Source organism: Pithys albifrons, chromosome 1 (genome assembly GCF_047495875.1).
Source record: "Pithys albifrons albifrons isolate INPA30051 chromosome 1, PitAlb_v1, whole genome shotgun sequence".
In the NCBI taxonomy this organism is placed as follows: Eukaryota; Metazoa; Chordata; class Aves; order Passeriformes; family Thamnophilidae; genus Pithys; species Pithys albifrons.
Window position 1 is genome coordinate 102,301,059 of NC_092458.1, and position 17,975 is coordinate 102,319,033.

Below are 17,975 nucleotides of genomic sequence, written 5' to 3' on the forward strand. Positions count from 1 at the left end.
GGTTTGAGATCCCAGCTGAGCATGGGTTTTCCTAAGGTCACGGATGCTTTTGAGCACATCTTCTTTGTTCTTCTCAATGATAGGGCTTATCAGAACACTACAAGGAGATAATGAGATGCGCAACAAAACATTTATTATAGGAAAATTGTTATAGTTTTTGTTGTGTTGGTTTGATGAGAGATGTAATTTTGAGGAGCAGCCTGTAGTCTCTCTATTTTCAGTGACTAATAAGATATTCACCATACAAGTAAAAACCCTGAAATAGTCTTGAATGCACATCCTAGCCTCCAGCTGTGGCTGTACTCTCTGCTTATTTAGAGAATTGTCTTTTGCAGGGTGAGGGAATTGAATTGGCAGCTGTGAAGAAGGATGGGAGAACTGTGTTGATGGGTAGCAATGGGGCTCTGTGGCTTTCTGTTAGTGTAACTGATGAGTCAAGTAGCCATCGATACTCAGAACAAAATCAACACTGAAAAATTGATCCTGGGCTTTGCCAGCTAGTGTCAGTAACTGGAAATCCTAAGGCAAACTTTTTGTAGCAGTTCGGAGATTGATGCAATTGTTTGCAAATCATTTACTCGATGCAGACACAGCTGCCTCAGTGTGATGGACTCCAGCACAGTGTCTACGCCAGGCACTTCCAATTTCTCACTGTCATTCAGTGTCTGATTCATCCTGTCAGATGGGCTTGATTCATTTTGCCCATTGTTTCCCTGCTTGTAAAATGAATGTGATCATAATCTGCTGGTTGTAGTATCTGTCTGCCTCACTTGAGCTATTGTGCAGGTCAGTTCCTGTCCGTGCTCTGCACTGCAGCTGAGTGGGAAACAACAGAGCCTAAGAGTGCCAGTGACGATGTACTCCTGCTTGGGACCATTGAGAGAGACTTAGTGTGCAATCCCTCCCAGCCCCCATGGGTTTGGATATAATCGTGGGAGTTGAGTGCCTCTCATCTGGCACTGTGACCTTCCCCAAATGTTCTGCCACACGTGGTGCTGCTCCTCTGCTGCCAGAGCTCAAGTTCTTCCTTCCTCTCCATGCACCATTTGTCCCTTTCCAAGGGCAGGAGCTGTCTACAGAGTGCATCAGCAGCAGGGAAGGGACAGGAATTGTGCAGGATTGGCACTGCCCAGGGCAAAGGGGTGATTGGGGCACAGCTCCCCCAGCACCCCTCCCTGCCACTGCTGCATAGGCTGCAGCTCTCTGAAGTGCCCCGCACCATCCTCTGAGGATGGGGAGTACGGTGGAAAGGAGGGGAACTGCACCCCAAAACCCTTCCAGTTTCCGTGTTTAGAAAGGCTTGCCAGGCACTAAGATGCTCAGTAGTACTGTGATACTCTCTCCTGTGCTCCATGATGATACGGTGTTACAGTGCTCTCAGCTGCAGTCATCTGTGGCTCCCTGCATGGCCCATGGGCACCAGACATCTCCCTCAGGCCACTAACATCCATCTCCTCTTTGCAAAATCTCTTCATCCCATTCTAATGAAAATTGATACCTGTCATGTGATACAGTATCTGCTCAGAATATCAAGGTGCTTCACGTGTCTGTCCTCTGATACAAGGAGATGGTTTAATTTGGAAAAGGATTACTGTAAGTGCAGTGAGGAGACAAAAATCAAACTTTCTTTCCATTCTGAAGATTTAGTAGGTATCCTATACAGTGTTTTCAATAAAATTAAGAGAAAAATTCAGTACGATGTAGGCTTTCTATAATATCTTATTAAGTTATTCTAATGAACAAATTAAATCACAGAATTTTGTGTACACATCAGGCTTACCTTCTGCTCAAGTAATTGCTATTTAAACAGGAAATTTTGCTTTAAAAAATAGTTTTGCTATATTCAGACCTCATGTTTGTCCTGAGTCTGAAGTTAAAACTTTTTGTTTATTCTTGATATTCTGAATTTAGTGTTGTAGAAATAGTGTGGCAAAGAGTTGTATCAGCCATCTCAAGGTGGTCTTTAAGACACACTGCAGAGCAGAGCCCTATTACATCATTGTTGATAAAGGCACTGAAGCAGTGCCAGGTCTAATGCTCGTGCCTTGGGGAGGGCCCTTGCTGAGGGCTGCTGCATGGTTACATTGTGCTTCTGAGGTGGTATGGTTTGGTGTAAAGTTGGGAGGAAAATTACATTCAAAGAATTTTACTGAGAGATCTAAAGCTAGGATGTGCATAGAAATTTACATGTCCTTTGTCACTGATGTTACTGGAAAATAAGTGACATACAGGGTCCAGCAGTAGAGTGGTGATTCCTGTCCCTGAATTGCTACAGGGTTGAGATGTGAGTGTGAAGCAGTGGCAGTCAGGGGGTCCTTAATGAAGTGCTGACAAGCTGTCCTGTGTGTGCTCACGTGCATGACCACTTCTTTATAGTAATGCAACTTTACAGCAGTCTCCTGTTATGAGCTATTTAGCTCTGTGACACCTGCTTACTAATTACATTGATGCCTTATTAGCAGTTACTTATCTTCCTCATTACAGTTGCTCACTTGAATGTGTTCTTGTGCACCAAGTTCCCTCAAAGTACTTAAAAATAATGTGTTGCTCCTGCAAAAACAAATGACAGTGAAAGGGAGAGATCAAGAGTAAAACTGTAGAATGGTTTGTGTTCAGGAGACCTTTAAAGGTTGTCTAGTGCAGCCTCCTTGGCAATGAGCAAGGACATCTTCAATTCGATCAGGTTGCTCAGACCCCATCCAACCTGGCCTTGGATGTTTCTAGGGATGGGACATCTGCTACCACGCTCATTGTAAAAAACTTCTTTATATCTACCCTAAATGGACCCTCCTTAAAAACCCACCACTCCTTGTCCTGTCACAAAAGCTGCACTAAAAAGTTTGGCACATCTTTGTTATAGGCCCCCTGTATGTATTGAAAAGCCACAGTGAGTTTCCTTGGAACTTTCGTCCTATCTGGGCAACCCCAGCTGTCTCAGCCTCTCTTCATTGCAGAGGTGCTCCATCCCTCTGGTCAATTTTGTGGCCTCCTCTGGACTTGCTCCAACAGGTTCATGTCCTTTCTGTGATGAGAGTAGATGAACTTTGATGTGTGAAGGGATTGGAATAATGAAGCACACACAATCTCCAGCCTTATTTTTAATGCTGGATTGTTCTGTACACCTGATGCGGCTGAAAAATTCTTTGATTGTTCTCAGGTTGCTTCAAGGAAATAAAAAAAACCCCACAACCTACATAGTACTGCACAGCTTTAGATCCTGGTTACTTGTAGAATCATTTGCCTGCTGATGTCTAGTACTGCTTTTTAACAAATAACTATTTCAGTCTTTTGGTGAAGTTATATATGTTAAAAATGTAATGTTTCCTCAGATTTAGTGCAGTAAACCCAATTTAATACAGTAACTGCTGTGTTGACTTAGGATTTAAGAACTGTGATGAACTTTGGCAGTGAGCATTTAAGAAAAAGGGGAAGTTACAAAGACATTTCTTTCTGTGAGCCTCTCACCAGCTGACTTATTGGCAACATGCTGAATTAGAATCATAGAATCATAGAATCAATTGGGTTGGAAAAGACCTCCAAGATCATCGAGTCCAACCCTTGGTCCAACTCTAGTCCATTTACTAGATCATGGCACCCAGCACCACGTCCAATCTGTGTTTAAAAATCTCTAGGGATGGTGAATCCACCACCTCTCTGGGCAGCCCATTCCAATGCCTGATTACTCTCTCTGTAAAGAATTTTTTTCTGATATCCAACTTAAATTTCCCCTGGCAGAGCTTAAGCCCGTGCCCCCTTGTCCTATTGCTGAGTGCCTGGGAGAAGACACCAGCCCCCACCTGGCTATAACTTCCCTTCAGGTAGTTCTAGACAGTGATGAGGTCACCTCTGAGCCTCCTCTTCTCCAGGCTAAACAACCCCACAGGACTTGTGCTCCAGTCCCTTCACCAGCCTTGTTGCTCTTCTCTGGACCCGCTCCAGCACCTCAACATCCTTTCTGAACTGAGGGGTCCAGAACTGAACACAGTACTCAAGGTGTGGCCTCACCAATGCAGAGTACAGGGGAAGGATCACTTCCCTGGTCCTGCTGGTCACGCTAGTTTTGATACAGGACAGGATCCCATTGGCCTTCTTGGCCACCTGGGCACACTGTTGGCTCATGTTGAGCTTCCTGTCAATTAGTACCCCAAGGTCCCTTTCTGCCTGGCTGCTCTCCAGCCACTCTGTGCCCAGCCTGTAGCGCTGCAGGGGGTTGTTGTGGCCAAAGTGCAGGACCCGGCACTTGGCCTTATTGAACTTCATCCCATTGGAATCAGCCCATCTCTCAAGTCTATCCAGATCCCTCTGCAGAGCCCTCCTGCCTTCCAGCAGGTCGACACTCCCTCCCAACTTGGTGTCATCAGCAAATTTGCTGATGATGGACTCAATCCCCTCATCTAAATGATCAATAAAGATGTTAAACAGGACTGGACCCAATACAGACCCCTGGGGAACACCACTGGTGACTGGCCGCCAGCTGGATGCAGCTCCGTTCACCAGCACTCTCTGGGCCCGACCCTCCAGCCAGCTCCTAATTCAGGAGAGGGTACACTTGTCCAGGCCATGGGCTACCAGCTTTTCCAGGAGTATATTATGGGAGACAGTGTCAAAGGCCTTGCTGAAGTCCAGATAGACCACATCCACAGCCTTCCCCTCATCCACCAGCTGGGTCACCTGATCGTAGAAAGAGATCAAGTTGGTCAGACAGGACCTGCCCCTCCTAAACCCAGGCTGGCTGAGTCTAATCCCTTGTCCACCCTGAAGGTGCTGTGTGATTGCACTCAGGATGAACTGCTCCATAACCCTGCCAGGCACGGAGGTCAGGCTGACAGGCCTGTAGTTGCCAGGGTCCTGCTTGCAGCCCTTTTTGTGGATTGGGGTGACATTCGCCAACCTCCAATCATCTGGGACCTCCCCAGAGGGCCAGGACTGTTGGAAGATGATGGAGAGTGGTTTGGCAAGCTCTTCTGCCAGCTCCCTCATCACCCTGGGATGGATCCCATCTGGTCCCATAGACTTGTGAGGATCCAGCTGGCTCAGTAAGTCGGTCACTATTTCCTCCTGGAATACAGGAGGGCTATTCAGCTCCCTCTCCCTGTCTACCAGCTCCAGAGGCCAGTTGTCTTGAGGGCCACCTGTCTTACTGGTGACAACTGAGGCAAAGTAGGTGTTAAGTACCTCAGCCTTCTCCTCATCTTCCTTAACTATATTTCCCTCCAAGTCCAACAGAGAATGGAGGTTTTCCTTGCCCCTCCTTTTGTTATTAATGTATTTATAAAAGGACTTTTTGTTATTCCTAACTGAAATAGCCAAATTTACTTCAAATTCCACTTTTCTGTCCCTAATTTTTTCCCTGCATGACCTAGCTCTCTCTGTAAATTCTTCATAAGTAGCCAGCCCTTTTTTCCATAGTCTGTAAACTTTCTTTTTATCCCTGATTTCTTGCAGAATCTCCCTATTTAATCAAGCTGGCCGTCTTCCCCTCCGGCTGGCCTTTCGGCACACTGGGACAGCCTGTTGCTGTGCATTCAAAATCTCCCTCTTAAAACATGTCCATCCCTCCTGGACCCCCTTGCCTTTAAGGGTTGTTTCCCAGGGTATGCTCTGAATCAGTTCTTTGAATTGGCCAAAATCTGCTCTCCGGAAGTCCAAGGTAGAGGTTTTAATGGTGGCTCTCCTTACATCCCTGAGGACTGAAAATTCTATTATTTCATGGTCACTGTGCCCCAGGCAGCCTCCAACCACTACATCATCTACCAGCCCCTCTCTGTTTGTAAACAGTAGGTCTAGCAGGGCCTTACCCCTGGTAGGCTCATTTATCAGTTGATGAAGGAAATTGTCCTCTATACACTCCAGGAACCTCCTTGACTGCCTCTTCTCTGCAGTATGAAGCTCCCAGCAGATATCTGGCAGGTTAAAGTCACCCACAAGAAAAAGGGCTGGAGATTTTGAGACATCTGCCAGCTGCTTGTAGAATAATTCATCTCCTTCATCATCCTGGTTGGGCGGTCTGTAACAGACACCCACAAGGGTGTCAGCCTTGTTGGCCTTGCCCCTGATTCTGGCCCACAGGCACTCAACCTTGTCACTGCTGACCTCAACTTCAACAGAGTCAAGAGACTCTCTAACATATAAAGCCACCCCTCCACCTCTCCTTCCCTGCCTGTCCTTTCTGAAGAGCTTGTAGCCCCCCATAGCAGCACTCCAGTCATGTGATTCATCCCACCACGTTTCTGTGACAGCAACTATGTCATAGTTTTCCTGCTGCACTATGGCTTCCAGCTCCTCTTGTTTGTTTCCCATACTGCGTGCATTGGTGTACATGCACTTCAGCTGGGCCATTGATTTCCTTTTCAACTCGGGCTCTATGCCCTTAGGCCTATCTCTGGAGAGCCCAGTTGCCGTCCCTCCCCTCTTCAAACCTAGTTTAAAGCCCTCCTAACTAACCCTGCCAACTTATGGGCTACAGTTCTTTTGCCCTCCCTAGATAAATGAAGCCCATCTGGTTTGACGAGACTGGGCAACACAGAGTTTGCGCCATGATCAAAAAACCCAAAATTTTGATGATAGCACCATCCCCTAAGCCACCTATTGGTAAGCTGGGCTTTCCTAAACCTCTCCTCATTCATCCCAGCTAGCACAGGGACTGAAGCAATTACTACCTGTGCTCCTGTCCCCTGAAGAGATTGGGTCAGTGCCTTGAAATCTTTTTTAATTACTCTGGTACTCCTTTTATTAATGTCATCACTTCCAACCTGGACAACCAACAGTGGGTAATAGTCTGAGGGTTGGATAAGTTTAGGAAGTCTTTTGGTAATATCCCTCACCCTGGCCCCAGGAAGGCAGCAAACTTCCCTGTGGGACGGGTCTGGCCGACATGTAGGGCCCTCAGTTCCCCTCAGAAGGGAGTCACCGATTACAACAACCCTTCTCTTTTTCCTCTTACCTGTAGTCGTAACCCGTCCGGTAGGCTGGGAGTAACCAGAAGATCTTCTAGATAGATCCTCCTCCTGACTGTCCTCCAACAGACTGTCCGAGTCCAGGGCCATATACCTGTTTTTTAAGGGCACCCTGGCAGGTGAAAGGGGACGAGAGGGGGTGTTTTTGCCTCTACGACCAGGCACCTGTTTCCATTCATCCCCAACCCTATGGTTTGTTCCGTCTGCCTGATGGCAGGAGGGGCTGGGCTTCACCACCTCCTGCTGGGCTTCCGTAGGAATGGAAAGGGTGTGACTCCACCAGTCAATTTCCCTTTCACTCTCCCTTATGTTTCTGAGCCTATCGACCTCTTCCTTTAGCTCTGCCACCAGACACAGCAAATCGTTCACCTGCTCACATCGTATGCAGGCGCTTCTCATACTGTCCTCTGGTAGTAGGTCCAGGCTCAAACAGTCTATGCAGCCGGAGGCCTGGGTGGCTGGAGTTGGAGGGAGTTGTTTTGTGCTTCCTTTAAAAAGTGGTGAGAGTCAAGAAACTTGTATAGCACAGACCTGTGAACTGTTATGTGGTGGAAATGTGGGTAAGAAACAGTATTGGGCCATTCTGGTTGATATTTCAAAAAAGTGCCTGATTTAGCTGCAGTGCTTATCACAGGGTTTTGACTATTCTGAGCCTTTATGTTTTTCTTTATCATAAGAAAACACAGTATTGCAACAGTGAATTATTACTTTGATGGCATTGAAAATAAATCCTCTGAAATGCAGGCTTTTTCAGATAATTTCTGCACTGAAATTTCCTTGCAGATGAACTGCTTCAGAAAGAACAGAACTACTCTGATGATGTTTTGGCCAATATGATCAGCGAACCCAGAATCAGCTATGGAAATGATGCTCTCATGCCTTCATTGACGGAAACCAAGACCACAGTTGAACTTCTTCCAGTGGACGGAGACTTCAGCCTAGATGACCTTCAGCCATGGCATCCCTTTGGAGTTGATTCTGTTCCAGCCAATACTGAAAATGAAGGTATGTACAGTAGAGAGAGAAAACACAGAATATTCTGAGCTTTATGGTTTCTCTTCATGTTGAAAATTGACATTTTTCTGACATAAGCAGGATAGAGGTTCTGAAATGTTAGTTCAGAGCTAGTCTGCCATGTCAGTTGTGTGTCTTTGATGGAACAGAAAGTGCTGACTAAAATTCGGAATTTAGACACAACATACACTTCAGTGCTAAGCTTTCTTTCCTTTAGAAACAACTATAATAAATTCGAGGAGATTATGAGTGACAGTCTTTATAAGATACATGACAATGACCCAAGGGAGGCAGATAAGTCTTAGATTTGTGCCACAATGAAAAGAGTGTTTAGGTTAAGGTAGAGCTTTTTATTTGCTGGTATGAGAATTATTACAGATTGAGCACAATGCTAGGATGACAGATGATTTGATTTCCCACCCTGCAGTGGTTGTCTAGAATGTACTGCAGAAATGTTCTACATGCTCAGCAATGCAACTGGCTAGTAAAAGTTTTTTCCTGAGGAGTATTTTATGTTTTCATGGGCTAATTTATTGAAGTGACTGCACACTGCTTTAATAATTTATATATAATCTGGAATTGGTAGTTCACTTAGGCACTAGAGCCAATTAATCAGAAACCTGAGGGACTTTGATCATGTCATTCAAGTTCCTCCTATTGTGTTTATTTGCCTCTATCAGTTCAACTGTACAGTTGCTGGTGCTAACTTAATCACATCAGTGAAAATTTGTAACTGCAAAGCCATAGCAGAGTCACAGAGCCTGGAACTACAGAAATCTTTTCAGACAAAGTTGTAATTTGTAGCTGAACTGCACAGACATTAATATCCTCCCCAGAGTCATTCGAAGCCACTGTCTTAGGCTGTACCTGCCCTCAGAATGGGTTCTAAGGCAATGTGTGAATGACTGTGGGCAACTGGCTGCTTGGGAGATGAAGCATGAGACATGGACGTGGATTTGCCAGGTCTGCTGTTGGTGTCTGGTGAAATCAGTGGGGTTAGAACCAGTTTTGTGATCAAAGCAGGTTGTCCTCAGGAGTCAGAGAAGCCTAGGATCAGGCAAAAGAAAAGAGCTGCACAAAGGTCAGCAAATCAGCAAGGCAGATTTGAGGGGAAGAGGAGAGGCTGCTCAGGAGTGGGGCTAAAATCAAAGTGCCAGGGAGGGACCAAGGAGAAGAACAGAGCCAGAGCAAACCCAACAGAGGGGCCTGCATTGGGGTCCAGGAGGTGGGAGGAGGTGACAAGGGCTGCAGACGTGTGTGAAGGGCACTTGCAGCCCAGTGACGGTGAGAGCAGCTGGCTGGAGCGCGTCAGGCGAGGGCTGCAGACGCTGGCCAGGCTGGCAGGATGAACCTCATTTTTCTGGCGAACGAGCTGCAGCCTGCTACAGTGCACATGTCAAGGCTGTCTGCCAGGAGCAGGTCACAATCTGGCTGCTGGTGTCTGTCCTGCAGGAATTTTCCAGTGCAGCTCATGCTGCAGTTTTTTCCCATAGCTGAGGCATCCAGGGCATCAGTTTCTATAACCACTGCCTGCTTTTATGAATCTTGGGGAAGGGTTAACTGCTTTTGATGTCTGTGTTCCCAGCTTTCAGAATGTACTGATTTCAGTCACCAAGTTGGTAGGTAGACAGGTGCACCCAAACATACCTCCAGTTTAATCATAAAAGCGGAATTTTCCTTCAGAAACCTGGCTAAGCTCAGAATTTAATAATGAAAAGTACATCAGTGTGACACTGAATTCCCATAGGCAAGTATATTGAGCATGATTCTCCTTTTGAAATGTATGACAGCAAATAAAAACCAAAAACTATCCTGCCTGGAATCAAATAGTGTTTAATTATGAATCCTGTGTGTTTTAATGCAGTATGTGGTTTATTGCAGCACTTCCTAATGTTTACTGTGGAAATCTCTTTTAACTTTCATGCTTTCAAGTTGTTGGGATTTAGTTTTGGTTTTTTATATCAGAATTGTATTTGTCATGAAGCTATTGCAGCAAACAAGTCTGTTAGGCCAACCATTATTATTGTTCAAGTCTGAACAGTCAGAAGTGGAAATTATTTGGTGACTTAAACCTCTTCAAGTCCTTCTTGTTTTTCATTATGCTTCTCTGTCATCTACCAAATCCACAACGTTGTTAGTGTGATCATGCCTGTAATACCTTCTTTTTTTCTTTAGACACCTATTCTATACCTTTGCCTAAAGCATCAAAAGGGAATTTCACAGCTTCATTTTTTTTCCTTTGTGTTTGTCTCTCAGCTCTTTGTTCCAGAATCCCAGGACTGACTGTGCCATTTGTCTTCTCTGTGACCATTGTCTTATTTCAGGCTTTGCCTTCATAGCTTCCAAAAATGTGGTTTCCGTCTCTTATAATATGCTTTGGAAGTAGCAAGAAGTAAATAACAATTGATATGATTTTCTCCTTCCCTTTTTTCCTTTCCCCATCCACTGAAGGTATTTCTGCATAGCCTATTTTTCAAACAATAAGCTTCCCTTATGGAAGAAGGTTTTTGTATCTTATGCAGTACTGAGCAAATCATTACCCTTTTAGAACGAATAACCATTGATCAAAAAAGGTGTCAGTTCAAAAATCATCTGCTAGAGAGACCTCAGATACCACAGAGTGACTGGCCATGGCAGTGTAAGTGATGGTCATCATCTCAGCTCCTGTTTACTTGGGTGAGAGCTGAGGGTGCTCAGCATTGCCAAGAAATCACAGCATGTTCCCTGTGAACAGCCTGGTGTCTGGGAAACATGCTGAGCGAGTGACACAGCAGGTTGAAGAGAGACTACCAGAAGATTTTCAGATGGCAAGCAAGTTGCAGGGTCAGTTGTTGATACTGTTTTGGTCTAGTTTGACGTATGAAGTCAACTTGTTTAAAACTCTGCTGAACACAAACCCAGTGTGCTGCCAGCTCAGCACGTGCAAGTGGGTTTCCTGATAGAGTGAGGGTCCCAACTTCCTCACTGCAAAGAGTTGTTGTGCTGTGTAAGCAGTGGTTTTCTTCAGTCCTGAGCAGGCACATCAGGTAAATTACTTACATCATTGCAAATTTGCTTTACTGTTAAATTTCTGATAGGGCTGTCAGTGTCTGAGAGGCAACAAAACAGATCCTGGAGTGGGCTGGGTTAGGACCTGGGATCTTGTGCCCTCTAGCAGACACTACGATGAGACTTGTTTTTAATGAACCATTTGGGGAATGTTTAAACCAAAATGTGACTGTGGGAAAAGTGGTAGGAAGTGCAGCCATTAAATCTTGGTTTCTAAGTACCCAGTATTCTATGTAGAAGTGATGATGTTATACTACAAAAAAATACCTTAAATTTGTCGTTAGTTCCCATTCCATGGCAGTGATCTAATCCCAGGTCTCACTGAGAGATTTAATAACAGATTGGATTGGTATGCTTCCATGAAATCTTAAGGTTTTATGACTCCATGTGAAGTTTTTCCAAACAATCATAACTGCATTTTTAGGTGAAAGGATAGGTTTTATGCAAATAGTTTATTTTTCTAAAATTTCTTTTACTGATTAATAAATGAAAATAGTCTAAAAATAAATAGACCTTAAAAGTCTAGCCTAGCTCAGTATTTTCTGCAAGTATTTCCTTCCTTGTTTTCCCTTGAGGTGGATTCCCTGTAAATGTCCACAGAAGTCAATCCAAAGCAGCAGGTAATTCACTACACTACTGGCATAGCTGACTGGATATTGAGTGTATTGTGACTCAAATTAGATTGGTAAAAAACACTCTCTGAGGACCCTGCAGTAGGTGCCACCAAACTGTCAGGAAATGGTATTTTAACAAAGAAAAACACACTTTCAGAGATGGGAGCAAACCCCCGAGATTTGTGAAGCTCTGGCACTGCCAAGCCCCTGGGCATTTTGCCAGTGACTAACTGGGTTTGGGGGTTTGCTCCCTGTATTTTAGTCTGCACTTACAGGTAGAGCCTTACAAAGCCTGACAAAGTATTTCTGTGAAGTGAGATTCTTGTAAATCTACTGTGTTATCCTTATGACTTGTCCAGTCACTCCCTTCAACACTGTTCCTGGTAGGTGAGCATCACATCGCACTCCCCACCTCCTGCTTTGTACCAGCTCTTTAATGCACCTTTCTTTTATTTTTGAAAAGAGAAGCAAACATATTCTCTCTTGCTCTTCTGAGGTGTATTAGTGTTACATAAAGGTGGGATGTGTGGCCTGTATGAAGCCTGAGCAGTCAGTGTAAGCAGATACCTACCAATTTAGTTTGATGAGTCTGTCTGTGCACCTCTGTGCACATAGAAGTATGTTAAAGAGAAATATCATTCTTGAGTAGCAAAATGAATGCAGGTTTTTATAGTAACACACAGTATATCTTTGAATTTTGATTATTGATCAATGCTGTAATAGGTTTAAGTTTCTCCTCTCTTCATCAGCTGTTGTGAGGTGATGTGATCTACTGGAGCAGACAAGAGTTAGCTTGGGTTTGTGCATACATCAATACTGGGGCAGAGCAAGCAAGTTTTAAAATGCAAATGAAATTTGAAAGGGCTCTCCTGAAACCAGCCTTTCTTTGTATTGTGCTGCCTGGAATCACAATCTACTTTGGAAGACCCTTGTCTCTTAGCTTTTGCCTCCAGTTTTTGGCCTGCAACTGGTTTGTGACCTTGACCAGGTCATTTCTCTTCTGTGTCAGTTATGAACTGTGCCAGTGATGTTTGCCTTTTCCCCTGTAAAGGACTTCCAAAATTACAGATGACAAGAAGAATTGTTTATTATTAATACTTTCACCTCACCACAACTGCTGCATTACCCTGAGGTCAGGTCCACGCTACTGTACAATAGAAACTTTCTCCATCCTTTTGTCCTTTTAGCTGCTCCCTCCGTTCTCCGTAGCTGTGGGCATGTAGGGTTACATAGCCTTCCAGGGAGGAGGCAAGAGCCACGGTGGCAGAGGAGGGATCTCCAGGAACTGTTTGGGTACTCTTGGTCTTTGGTTGCTCCTTCCCTTCATTTCTTGCCACTGAAAATCACTGCTGACCTGCCTGAGGGTTGGTGCCAACAATATTGAAAAACTGTCAGAAGACGTAAATAGGAAAAGACTCAAAATTGTAGTTTTTAGTTAAGGGTGGAAATTGGGGTTTGCATAGAGCTATGTAAGGAAAGCAATTACATGATCTGCTGGTGTCACTCTGAACTGCTGTGAAGGAAAGTGACTTGGTGGCTTGTCTCTGCAGCACCAGAGACCAGTGAGCTCTGTGAAGAGTTTGCCCTTCTGGAAATGCAAGTCAGATGTGCCAATGCTCTTTTATTCTGCAGCTACTCTAAAGCTGGCTGACTGCTTTTTTTCCAGAGGCAGGTGCTGTTGCAGTCATCTCCTGTGTGCAAAGGACATGGGAGACACTTACAGGCTCTCACTTATAAGCATGGTGGGTTGTCTGTCAAACCCACAGGAACATAGGCACAAATTCTCTGAGAAGATGGGCAGTTCCATTGCTTAAGTCAGCAGTATCCTCAGGTTTGTGTGATTTTCTGGTGCCAAGTAGGATGAGCAGATCTTTGTGATTGAAAGCTGTCACATTTCTTATGTTGTTGCTGCTCACTTACTGCTGCTGAAGCCTCATACCTGAATCCAGAAATTCAAATGAATGAGATACCATATGCTAAAAATTCTCAATTCTTAAGGAACTTCATTTCTGAACTGAAGTTCTTTCTGACACTGCCACTTGGGTAGATAGGGAAGGCAACAGGATTGGTGCAAAAGAGAAACAAAAAAGGAGTAAAAACCTGAATGTTTTAATTAAAATCTCCAGTATCTTTGGACTTAACTGAGGCAGTAGGCACTGATTCAAACAGCTCTAAGTTTTGCAAATCCTGTTTTTCTGTTAATGTCAGTGAGTTCCATCAACATTAGATTTTAGATGATAAATCCTTTGTAGGGTAATACAAGAGTTTTGTAAAACTGCATGACACAGCTGGATAGAAAGTGGTGTTTCTTCTTTTGTTCCCTTTCAAAAACTGAAAGACAAATATGCTGTCTACAAATCAGAACATGCGGGAATGAAGTATTGATTGTATTTTCAAAATGCACTTTTATTTTTTCAAACCTTATAGCTAGTGTTGTAAAATATCTTTGTTGAAAGGGAAAAGGATGGATTCAGTAGGTTTACAAGTCAGTGTTGATTAAGAGCAGCTACAGAATCTCATCATGTCTGTTTTGGTTACCAGTTCTGGTCCTGGTCATACAGTGGTAAAAGGTTTGCATGTAATGAATATAGTGTCATTCTATTGGCAGAAATTCTTTGATCTTAATGGTTTCTCACTTGAAGTAGTAACCAGAATATGATATAAAATTGATGCATTAGCTGTGAAGCTTTCCTTGTGAAGTCATGCCCATCCCTTCCTTTTACTTCCAGGACATCTTTCCTAGCTGTTGCTTTGGTAACTCTGTTTATGCACTTTGTGTCTCCTGCACTGTCCCAACAGAAGAGCATTAGACTTTATGATTTTGGGGATTTTGTTTATTTTTCTTTGCTTTCTTGTTTCTTTCCTGCACCTGCCCAGTTGAGCCCGTTGATGCCCGCCCGGCTGCAGACAGAGGACTCACCACACGACCAGGTATATAACTTGCATGGCTTTTACCTACCCTGGCATGCATGTGGTCTGCTTGAGCTGAAAGGATTAACCTTTGCTTTGGTGTAACCCTCTTGTAAAAGGTGATGCTATTCCATGACCCAAGGAAGTGTTCCGACACAAATTCCCGTGTGTGAGTGTTGTCTTGTGTCCATAGTGCTCAGGATATGTGCTTGCAGAGGGAGTGGGACCCACACAAGTGATTTATATGAAGTTCTCATCCCTTCCAGCAATAATGCTGTGGCAGGTGCAGGAGGCGCTTGAGACGGTCAAAAACTACACGATCCCAGCATGGGGAACAAAACTGGAATCCTTTATTGAACACCTGACCACTTTTTAAGGTTTCAGGGAGACACATGCTAATAGGTAGGAAGGGTTATGGTAATTTCAGGAATTTATGGAGGGAAGACAGCAGGGGATTACAACACAATCTGATAACATTCATTCTAGACTCTTTTCTTATATTAAGGCAGGAGACAGCTTATCTTCAAGTTGAGCATTACCAAGACTTCCTCTGTTCTTGGTGATGGAATTTCTCTCAGCCTTCAGTTGACCAAGGCTTGCTGTTTGATTTCTAGCTCTTTTTGCTGTAAGCTGGATTTCAGATTCCCACAGGGGCTGGAGTTGGTACCACGCAGTGCAGACACTGCTTTTAATTTGGGAATGTATGATAGAAATGTCAAATCCTTTCTGTAGAGTGTACAGGTTAAATAAAATTTGGGCTAATAAAGAATTAATTACAGAATTTGCATACAATTTCAGAATTTTGGAGGGCATTAATATTTTTTGCTTATCTTAGTTAACTCCAGATATCTAAAAATTCATATGTATTACCCTCTGGATTCCCTAAGGACACCTTTACACAGCTGTTCATTCCATTCTAGGACAGAGAAGGGTGATTGTTTCTCCTCTGTAGGTATCTGTGCCTTTTTTTTTTTTATTTCAAAGTAATGCTATCTTAGGTCAGGCTGCAGATGTTCTCGAAAGTTAAAATGTTTCAGTTTTCAAAAGGAAGACACTTTTGCTTTTCATGCTAACTTGTTTTGCATTTTGGGTTGTTTTTCCTCTGGTTTTTGTTTAGGCTTATCTGGAAACAGCTGATTTCATTGAGACCAAACTGCCTTTTATTTCAGAAGTTACTCTCCAACACACAGTTAGATGAGATTGGTATATTTTAGGCTCAGAATTACTTGTCTCTCATCATAATTGTGGGGTTTTGTTTTAGATCAGATTAAACTGATCAATTTGTAGCCCTTCAATTTTTCCCTTCATCTTGTCCTCCAAACATCTATTAGCATTATGGACAACACCTTTCCAGAGTTTAAATCTTTCTGATAACTCACCGTGTTTACTGGCTACAGAAATTGCAACAGTGGGAGGTAAAATAAGCTCCTATGTTGCAGCAACTGGGATACATGTCAGAACTGGACAGGTGGTTTGTTCTAGCACTGCATTAGAAGTCTGACATCTTCACTTGTGTTCACAGTCTTAGTTCATTCCATTATGAGAACCTGGAAAGAGGTACAGAGCTGTGCAACATTGCTAAAAGCCATGGGATCAGGGGACATCCCCCCGGTAATGCATTATCTGCCTTCTGGATTAGATTTCTTCCCCAAGAGCACTAGAAACATCATCGCAAATGAAACATTAATATGTTTAATCTGAATTTTGTAATGTAAGTTCAATCTAGAATTTTTATTGTCATATTAAAATTTGTGGTTATTAACAACTTTAGTTTCAGTCATCTTGAAAATCTCCTGTACAAGGCCCATATTTATTACTAAATATTGTGCCTTCCTCCTTTCTGTTCCTCACACTGCTGCCTTCTGGCTTCAGAGGGAAGTTACATGTTTTAGTCAACTTACCAGAGCACTTTGTTGATTGGGGTGATACAAATAGTACTAAAAGTAGGGCTGACAGAGGTCATGAGGGATCTTTGCAAATGGGTACAATAGACTACTGAGGACAGGTAAAAAATATTTCAGTGTGTGACCATTATGTCTTGAAATTTCCAGCAGGTGTAGTAACTTCTGCACTGTGACTATCACATGGGATATTTCCTCAGTGTTCTGCTCGAGTGCAGACATAGTGCTGTCCAGGGGCCTGGGCCTCCGTCCTGGCTCTTAGCACAGAGTTTAAGTGTTGCAAAGGCCCATCCTCTGTGTTCGGCACAGAGAGTAAACCCCTCCAGCCTGCCAAGGATGCACTGCACTGATCCCTGCTTGCCTCTCTGGAGAGACTGAAATCTCTACTGCTGTGCCTGCATTCCCAGTTTCACAGTATAAAGTGTCTTACATGTACATGTGAAATAGGAATTCTGACACTTTACAGTAGTGGTAAATGTACTGTATACATCTCATAAACATGTTTTCTTCACTGTTCCTGGTAGACCTTAAGTTCCTTATGTCTTTCATCACCATTTCCAAACTTTGGCAAATTTTTTCTTACTGAGACAGATTCTGTCAATAAATGTCAACATGATTTTTCATCATCCTTCAAAAGTGATTTGTCTGTGATACAATTTCAGTTCAACAAAAAACTGTATCAGTCTGAGTATCTTCATAAACTAGGAATAGAGGAAAGCAAATGGATGTGTCTTGTGAAACACAAAAGGGATTCTGTTGGTTTAAAAATCTGTGGTTTAAAACTCTTTTACTTGCTTATTACAAGTGAAATTACTATATTAAAGGTTCAAAAAGGAAAATAAAAACCTCTTGGGCAGTCAGTGTCCTTTTGGGATAGTCTGTTTTTACAGTTTGGGGCTATTCTTCATTGAAAAAGCAAAATGTTAAAAAGTAGTGGATTATTCTACAGTGAATAAGTATAACAAGGGACCTGGGGGCAGATTAATACATGCAGCTGCTTGTAACTTTTTGTTTTGATTGCCCAGCTTCTTGCAGGTTTCCTGAAAGGTTTGCCCTTTTCATGGTCCCACTGGTGTTTCTGCTTGCTTGGCTTAAGGGAACAAGGTGGTGACCTCCTTCTGGGTGAAAATAGAGGTGTCATGTCAACCTGCAACAGTCCAAGCCTGGGAATAAGAACAAGTGAATTTTTTGTAGTTCCTCAGAATGCTTGAAGAAAATGAGCTTTGAAAGGACTAAGAAAACAAGCAAACACATGCCCTTTTTTCTCTTTTTGATCTTCTTTTTACCACTCTCTGCCCACTCAACATTCTTTGAATGATCACCATGTTTTTCTTAAAGGTAGATCAAAATCATGCAGATCATCTTTGTCACTTTCCCACAAGAGAGATAATTTGGTCACAGTAAGAAGAGAGTCACAGAGTCATAGAATACACAGTTGGAAGGGGACTTTGAGGATCATCTGGTCCAACAAGTATTTAGTTTATAATAGTATTTTTCGAGCCTAGAATCTTTTTACTTCACCTCACCATTCT

General features: G+C 43.3%; 1 protein-coding gene across 5 annotated transcripts in view; it reads left to right on the plus strand.

Annotated features, from left to right (window-relative positions):
- Positions 1–17,975, plus strand: part of APP (amyloid beta precursor protein) — a 208,376-nt gene that overhangs the window by 171,835 nt on the left and 18,566 nt on the right. For 3 of the 5 annotated variants that reach the window (XM_071562884.1, XM_071562875.1, XM_071562904.1), the window contains 2 exons: positions 7,740–7,961; positions 14,510–14,563. In XM_071562884.1, coding sequence (XP_071418985.1) covers positions 7,740–7,961; positions 14,510–14,563 — 276 coding nt within the window. The remainder of the gene's footprint in view (positions 1–7,739; positions 7,962–14,509; positions 14,564–17,975) is intronic. The other 2 variants (XM_071562894.1, XM_071562914.1) reach the window with 1 other exon arrangement.